Consider the following 8,656-nt stretch of genomic DNA (forward strand, 5'->3'; position numbering starts at 1 on the left):
CTTTACCTTGAATCAATAGGTTAAGAGTTCGAGTCACGTTAAAAAGCATATGAGAAACCATTGTTGATTCGTTGGGTAGTACGTGTAAAATCATAAAAAAATCTGTCTTTTAACTGTATTGTTGTCCTGGCGATATAAACGCCCAAGGTAAATATTATAGGCCGCGATACAACTGATTTATATCTGTCAAAACATAACATATATATACACAGTATAGATGAGTAACACTGTAACAGAAAGTGCAATTTTAACAAATTTGAAATATACTGAGGTACTGCTGATAAATTGATATACACCAGTTTCACTCTCCTGAGATTTACATCATTAAACAGACTAAATCAAGATAATACTATTTTGAAAAAAGAAATATACAGTTGCTTCAGCCTTTCTGCCTCAATACAATGCAATGTCACAGCTCATTTTGAAACTCGAGGTACCGATAATAACTGCTGTAATGGTGCTGCTTGTAGAGTTTCAAGCGTTAAGTCTATTTCTGGAATTGAATCTGGCCCATCGACTGCTGGTTTGATTACAGTAACGAAGAGTATATTGTAGAAAATAGTGAAGAGTAAGAGACCAAAGGCTAATGAATTTAAGAAAGATCCTGAAAGATCTTTATTCTCTTCTGTCATTTGAAAGCTATCGCGGCTCAGATCCGTAGCTGCAAATGTTTCAAGAAATATTTGGGTCAATATAGTTGGCATCACAGACATGCTAATAAACTCATCATATTAATCCCAATAATGTTAACTGTGATGACCCAAAAGGTCATCACTTGTTTTAGAAATGAATCCTGCGTTCCGAGGCCTTAAAAACCTCTTTCAGCATCACCTCGATTTGCGTACGCAGTCCGGGCGCGTAGCCGGAAAGCCATTATGTGAAAATCTGTGAAAAATGATAAATTTTGACTTTAAAATTGATTTAAGTTGATTTCGGTCAACATTTTGGGTAAACGGAACCGGACCCATGATTTGACGGTCCCGGAGGGTCCGTAGGAAAATATGGGACTTGGTCGAATGCCCGGAATCGCATTCCGAGGTCCCAAGCCCGAGAAATGAATTTTTGAAGAAAATTGTTTTCTGGAATATTTATGAGTTTTTGAAAATGAAATGTATTTAAAACTTGATGGTATCGGGCCCGTATTTTGGTTCCGGTGCCCGGTACAAGTCTTATATGTGATTTAAGATAAGTCTGTGAAATTTGGTAAGAAACGGACTTGAAATGACGTGAATCGGATAATATTTGAGAAAATTGGGAAATTTGAAGTTCTTAAGAAATTTCATGATTTTGATGCTAAATTCATAGTTGTTGATGTTATTTTAGTGATTTGAATGCACGAGCGAGCCCATATGATATTTTTAGGTTGGTGTGCATGTTTGGTTGGAGTCCCGAGGGCTCGGGTGAGTTTTGGATAAGCCACGGGGTGGATTTTGGACTTGAGAAATTGCAGGCTTCAGCTGTTTTATTGCAGGTCTGCAGGCTTCGCATGGCTCGCAAATGCGAAGGCTGAGTCGCAAATGCGAAACAGCCCAGGCCAGCCCTTCCACGCAAATGCGAGATTTTCCATTGCAAATGCGATGCCCCCCAGTTACTGCCTTAGTCGCAAATGCGACTCCTGTATCGCAAATGTGACTTCGCATTTGCGAGAGGTCTATCGCAAATGCGAAGAAGACCGGAAAATAGACTGGGTCACAAATGCGACATTATGTTCGCAAATGCGAAGGTCTCAGAATTCTGAAGGGTTCGCAATTGCGACATCAGAGACCTGTAAATTCATAACTTTGACGCATTTCAACCATTTTTCACACTCTTTCAAAACCAAAATACCCTAGGGCGATTTTTCAATGGCAACTTCTTTTCCAAATTAATTGTAAGTGATTTCTAACTAGTTTTCTTCAATCGTTAACATCTTTTCACATGATTTCAACTCAAAATCAATGATTTTCACGGGGGAAATTGGTGTTTTGGGTAGAACCTACGTTTTTCAAAAATTGGGGATTTGGACCTCGATTTGAGGTCAGGTCCGATTTCAAAACAAATTATATATTTGGGTTCGTTGGGGAATGGGTAATCGGGTTTTGGTTCGAACCTCGGGTTTTGACCATGTGGGCCCAGGGGTGATTTTTGACTTTTTTGGGTAAAACTTTGGAAAACTTATTTTCATGCATTAGAATTGATTCATTTAGCGTTTATTGATGTAGTTAAGTAACTTGTGGCTATATACGAGCGAATTGGTGGTGGAATCAAGAGGTAAAGCGATAGTAGAGACTTGAATTGTGTTCGTGGCATCGAGATAAGTATTTGGTCTAACCTTAGCTTGAGGAATTAGGAGTCGTGTCTTATTTGCTACGTGTTAATTATGGAGTACAACGTATAGGCATGGTGACGAGTATATATACGTCGGTGTCAAGCATGCCCGTGAATCTTGTATTGTAATTGTTATTACTCCGTTGTGGTTTATTGCGTTTTACATGTTAGTATCATTATTGTTCCCTTGCTGGGATGTTATTATCATTACTGTTCCCTTGTCGGGATATTATTATCATTATTGTTCCCTTGTCGGAATGTTATTGTCATATTATTATTCCCTTGTCGGGATGTTTGTTGGCAAAATACATAGTTTACCCATTAACCTTACACTCAAACCCCTGTTACACACCTTTCTTCCACGGGCAACCTTTTACACACCCAACCTTTGCAGAGTATGTCTAAGACACACCTTCTTTGACCAAGACCTAGCATGTGTAAAACACCAAGATAGAAGTGCGTCTACTAGCTAAAATACTGTCTAAATACTTATTTAATTCCACGTGTCAGCAAATCCCTCATCTTCCCCCCTCCTTCTATCTCTATCTTGTTTTTTCGCCGGCCAACCTCTACCTCCATCCCTTCTCTTCTTTTTCATCCTTTTTTTTCTAAACCTTTATTTGTTCAGAACTCTCTGTCCCTTCTTCAGTTTCCTCATCAACACCACCACACGCCATTTTCCTCCATTGAAGCATCTTTTTTTACTTTTTTTTTCTTTAAGTGTAACTGATATTTTAGATTTGAAATACTCTCGCCTTACTATTAGAATTATTTAGTTGGGATTTATGCTGTTGATTTGGAACTCAAATGGGTTCTTAAAATTGAGCAAAAATTTACAAGCTTAGAGTATAGCAATCCAAATTATAAGGGGCTTATACTCGTTCTTTTCTTCTCTCTTTTTGTTTGAATATGAAAATATTGTTTCTATGGTGGTGGATTTGGGTGAGAAGGAATCTGAGATCTTTTGCTCGAAAATGGTAGGTGGTTGTTATGTTTTTTGTGGCAGCCATGAATTTTTAAAATGCAATGAAAATTTATTGTTTTTGGGTGAAAATGGAAGTTTTATTTTTTGTGTTTATCACTTTGAAGGTTGAAAAGACAAGGTTTCTGGCTTTGCTTTGACAGGATTTTCCAACGACTACGATGAAGAAGATGGAGTATCGTTTTTAAGTGTTTTCCTTTTATTTTAAATTGATGACACGTGTCAGAATCTTTTTGGTGCGTGGTATACACTTGTTGAGAAAAAGTGGTCAAATACTAAAGTGGTGTGTATTAGACACACTTTTAAAAGGTTGAGTGTGTAATATTATTTTCCCCCACAGAAAGTGTGTAACAGGGATTTAGTCGATAGTTCAGGTGTCAACTTATGTATTTAGCCATGTTTGTTTGATATTATTGATCCCTTGCCGGGACCCCTTTTTTTGATTGGTGTTGACAAAAGAAATGGGAGCGGGTTGCACGTCTGCAACGGTAATATGTGAAATGGGAGCGGGTTGCACGCCTGCAACGGTAATATGTGAAATGGGAACGAGTTGCACACCTGCAACGGTAATATGTGAAATAGGAGCGGGTTGCACGCTTGCAACGGTAATATATGAAATGGGATCGGGTTGCACGCCTGCAACAGTATTACGTGTGTGCATGTTTATTCTATTTCCTTGTTTTTGTTGGTAATTGATTTATGGCATTCCTTATGTTTCTCTACTGTCGTTCTGTTGTTACCTGTTACTCCCCGCAGCATGTTTCCCCCGCCCAATTTTAATTGTAATTATCTGCTTCTATTTCCGCTGTATATGATTTAACTGCACAGGTTTATTTGGTAGTCTGGTCCTAGCCTCATCACTACTTCGCCGAGGTTAGGCTAGACACTTACCCGCACATGGGTCGGTTGTGCTGATACTACACTCTGCACTGTGTGCAGATACTGATATCGGAGCGCTTAAACCGCAGTGAGGGTGTTGTCTTCAGTCCACACAGACGACCCGAGGTAGTCCTGCAGACGTCCACGGGCCTTGGCGTCACCTCCTATCTTTCATTTATCTTGTTTCCTTTACTTATTTCAGAAACAGTGTATCTTTTATCTTTCAGACTTTGTATGTAGTATTCTTAGACCGTCTGTGAAACTGTGACACCAGTTCTGGGTAGTCGATGCTCAAACAGTTGTATTAGATACATATTCAGATAATTTATTGCTTTTCTTCCGCTTATTGTAAATTCCGCTGTCTACACGTTATTGCTTTATAATTGTTAAAGAATATAAAAGGGGTAAAAAGGTAATTGGTTCAAACAGTCGGCTTGCCTAGCTCACATTAGTAGGCGCCATCACGTCCCGAGGGCGGAAAATACGGATCGTGACATTAACTATTACATATTAAAAAAATTGACGCCCACGACAGAGGGGGGCTAATAGTGGCGAGTCAAGAAGAAGAACTGACAGGCTTTTACGCTAGCAAACTTCCTAAGAAGGGATACATGTGATACTTTAGGCAAATCCCAAATCGGAAAGGGAGAAGAAAGTGACACGCTGTATAAGACAAAAGTACAAGATTACATGGTATATATGCTTTTGGGCTCGATGCAACATAACTCAAGGGACAAATTGGTGAGTTCTATTGGACCAAAGGGGACAATAAGTACCATGAACTCAGACTGAAAAGAAAAAACAGATAGCTATTAAGGCGTTCTGCGGAAATGAATCTCATATCTTGAGTCAAAGCAAGATTATGTTTTTCTTTTCAAATTTATCTTCTTCTTTCCATGACTTTGAAAAAAATGAGACTATTCATGAGTTAACTTATTGCTTTAATTCAGAGTTTCAAATTCATTCCAATTTCCATACGAAGCAATATTCTTATTTGTGCATTAGCATTTTCAAATGTTATCATCCTACATGAATGAAGTAGAGTCCGAAAGTGCTTAATAAAGAACCTGCTACTTCTCCAAGTAGTGATTAAATTTGGATTGGATGCACAGATTCTTTAACAAATACATTGAAACTAATGACTGTTTACCAGTGACAGGAAATGACGTAAGAATTGGATATTTGTCTGGTGGTAGAAAGATTTGGGAGCAATAGATAACCACATAGCTTCACAAGGAATAATATGTTAATTGCAGGAACAAATACAGAATATATGAAAGGGACAAACAACCAGCCTCCTCACTTTCTATTTTCCTTTTGTATCGTGTACCCCTTAAAATCAATAAGAGTATAAATCTGGCCCATGATGTGTGTATAGTATACCATGGAATCTAACATTGCACTGGACTTCTCCTAATATACCTCCCAATGCCAGAATCAGAAAGACTATCATTGATTGCTATTGAGATGAGTATGGACTATAGTTGAGCTTGAACCTAGCGTTGACTGCTATTGAGATGAGTACGGAAAAAATCCCAAAGCCAGAATCAGAAAGGTAGGATTAAGCCCATACCTGTGGTTTAAAGGCTTCCATCTGTAGCTATGATTTTTAGGTTATTGTTGGTTCAACATGTAGCTATCAAAATGTATCACAGTTAATGAAACAGGCTTCTTTTTCCATATAGATTATGTGTGTCTATTTGTTGTTTTTTTGGGATGATTCCCAGGAAAAATAAACAAGGAATAGAGTATCACAGACCTAAGCTTAAGAGTAAGTCAAAACTACGAGAAGGGCGCGAGAAGTTTTGCGAAGGTATAGAGAGATTTTCAAATAAGACTTCAAGTTGGTGTGCCGCGTGTTAAGAAGGCAAAGACCGCCCCAGGCTTCGCCCTAATTCCCGTCATGCATCAAAGAAACATGTCGTGTATACTCTTTTCTACATGATAGTTGAAAGGTTAAACAAGGAGTTAAAATATCACAGTTGATGATGTATAATGAATCAGAAGAAAACTTTAACCAAGCCTCCTGATCTCAATTTACTTAAGCAACAGTTGCCAACATTGTCCAAGGCAATGAGGTTTATATTTGTCATTATGTAAAGAAAACAAGTTAGACTAATGAGTTTGAAAGACTAAATATGCATCTCAACCTTGTAGAACAGTAGAAGTATGCACTTAAAGTTTCTTGAACTATAGTAAGCAGAATCACTAAACAAGCTCACAATCAAATCTTACTGATTCCTAAATATCTTGTATGTGCTGCAGACAGTGTTCATACATTTTGAGGTTATCCTGCCTAAAAATGGTCAAAGATAGACATTGGTCTTTAGTGGAGTTTTAAAGTTTCACCTCTTATCCAAAAAAAAAAACAAACCTTCAAAAAACTTCACCTCTACAATGAAACAAGAGTCCAGGACAAAAGGGGTTGCTCATATGGTCAGCATCCTCCACCTATAATCTCAGGGTCGTGGGTTCGACTCGTAACTCCAACAAAGGAGAATCAAAGGGGGAGTCAAATTAAAAAAAATCTAAGAAAGAAACAATAAAGTCCGGCCCAAGCACTGAAGAGCAACCCAACCCAACCCCCCCCCCCTCCCTCCCCGAAAAGAATTGATAATTACAAAGAGTAATTTAACACTCTTAACATGGTGTCATACCGTACGCTTTTGGTCAACGCCACACGGTCTTCCCAAAAAGTCTCACGCCATTAGCATTAAGAATATCTCATAGATTCTTTTTTTCCTTTATCAACTTCCAAAGTGACACTCTATTCGCACACCCAATATATGTATGCCCTAGATTGCTAGTAGTTCATGTTGTGTTTATACTATTTTTTCGTTTTCACAGTACCTTGCCATTGTTATTGGTTATTGATATTATTTTTTTCCATCTATTTTCTGGTTCTTATGATGCTGGTATTATCTTTTTGGTCTCTGTTGTTGTTACTGATTTACTGTCTCTTTTTGTCTTCTTGAGCCGAGGCTCTATCAGAAATAACCTCTCTGCCCGACCAGATAGGGATAAGGCCTGCGTACACACTACCCTCTCCAGACTCACTTGTGGGATTATACTGGGTTGTTGTTGTTGTTAGGTGTTGTACATCAAATTCCTCCTCACTAACTTAGAACATAAAGAAAACAATAAACTAGAAATTATTATAGAAACTAAAAGACCATACATTTAAAGCACAACCTAAGACACATATTCATATCCATACACCTATGGCTACAAACACATACAAACAGATGGGGAATGAAGTGAAATATTACCTCTAATTTTTGGAGGGTCAATTTTTTTCTGAGAAATTGACTGAAGTTTTTCATCAAGTTTTCTCAAAGCTTCACGGGCCTTATCTTGGTCAACTTCAAATTCAGAATCTTTTTCCACTGCTTCAACCAAAGGAAACTTTTTTCTTCTTTTTCTGGTGTTCTTGATTATATCCCATCTCTTTAAACCAGAACAAGAAACTGAGGTACTTGAATGGCTGAGGAAGAATATAGAAGGATTGTGCAAATGGTTTGTGTGAATTGAAAGAGAATGGTGAAGATGCAGCATTTGAAGCTCACTGTCACAGGGCACAAGGTATATGGATAAAGAGGTATATTGCACTTATGTGTTTTTTTTCCCTAATTTTATTTGGCTTATTAAAAGATCTACTCTTTTGGGGTTTATGGAAAATGGAGTGTGAAAATGTAGCTAATGATGATTCTACTCTTAAAATGACCATACAAATAAAGCCTTTAACATTTGTCTATTAGCAATAGCCAATAAACCAATATTTCAAATTAACTTATCCTTTGGTTGGTGGATAAAGTTATTCAAAATTATAATACATAGCATTAGTTTGTACTACAAGAATTAATACTTTTTGAATTATTAGTACATACAATACTTTTATAATATATTTGGCTATATATTAAAAAAAAATTGGATGTACCTTGTATAACATACAAGTTTATATATCTGACCCTTGGTTTTCAAGTAAATAAAAACAGAAATATGAACTCAATAATATTATTTTGGTACTTCAAAAATCTTATCTCTGTAACACTTTTAATTATCTCATATTAAATCCGTAAATTTCCCAAACCAACTTTTTCTTGAAATATATTTTTAACTTGAAATACTTCACCTAACAACTTAAATAATTCTCATTTGCATGTCATGTTATATAAGGTCACAGCCTAAGTGCCAATAAGGGCTCGTTTGGTATGAGTATGAGGGACAAGGGATAATTAATCCCAGGATTAAATTTGAGATAAGTTTATCCGATGTTTGGTTGGGATAAAATTGGAGTATAACTAAATATTAGTTATGTCGGGATTATAGTATTCTTTTATCCCTGTGGGAAGGGCAGTTACTATTCATCATCTTCTTCCTTGGGCAGAAGAAAAAAAATTGCCATAACTTCTTCGTTTTAGCTTTGTTTGGCCTCCGGAAAATTGCGTTGAATTCGTATCGACGCAAGGAATCTAATGAAATGATCAA

The 8,656-nt window shown here is 37.2% G+C and overlaps 1 protein-coding gene across 1 annotated transcript; it reads right to left on the reverse strand.

Annotated features, from left to right (window-relative positions):
• Nucleotides 1-278: 278 nt before the first annotated feature.
• LOC107820539 (uncharacterized) lies at nt 279-7,847 on the reverse strand. Its single transcript, XM_016646838.2, has 2 exons — nt 7,438-7,847; nt 279-661 (listed from the first exon to the last, which is right to left on the reverse strand). The coding sequence occupies exons 1-2, from the start codon at nt 7,721-7,723 to the stop codon at nt 417-419; spliced, it is 531 nt and encodes a 176-aa protein (XP_016502324.1). The 5' UTR covers nt 7,724-7,847; the 3' UTR covers nt 279-416.
• Between the last annotated feature and the right edge of the window lie 809 nt (nt 7,848-8,656).

Source organism: Nicotiana tabacum, chromosome 18 (genome assembly GCF_000715075.1).
Source record: "Nicotiana tabacum cultivar K326 chromosome 18, ASM71507v2, whole genome shotgun sequence".
Lineage (NCBI taxonomy): Eukaryota > Viridiplantae > Streptophyta > Magnoliopsida > Solanales > Solanaceae > Nicotiana > Nicotiana tabacum.

Bases quoted from the DNA above. Each gene is read 5' to 3' on its own strand.
- LOC107820539 (XM_016646838.2), bottom strand. From the start codon at position 7,723: ATGCTGCATCTTCACCATTCTCTTTCAATTCACACAAACCATTTGCAC. The intron at 662-7,437 runs GTAATATTTCAC...AAACATTTGCAG, and splicing joins TGACCCTCCAAAAATTAGAG to CTACGGATCTGAGCCGCGAT.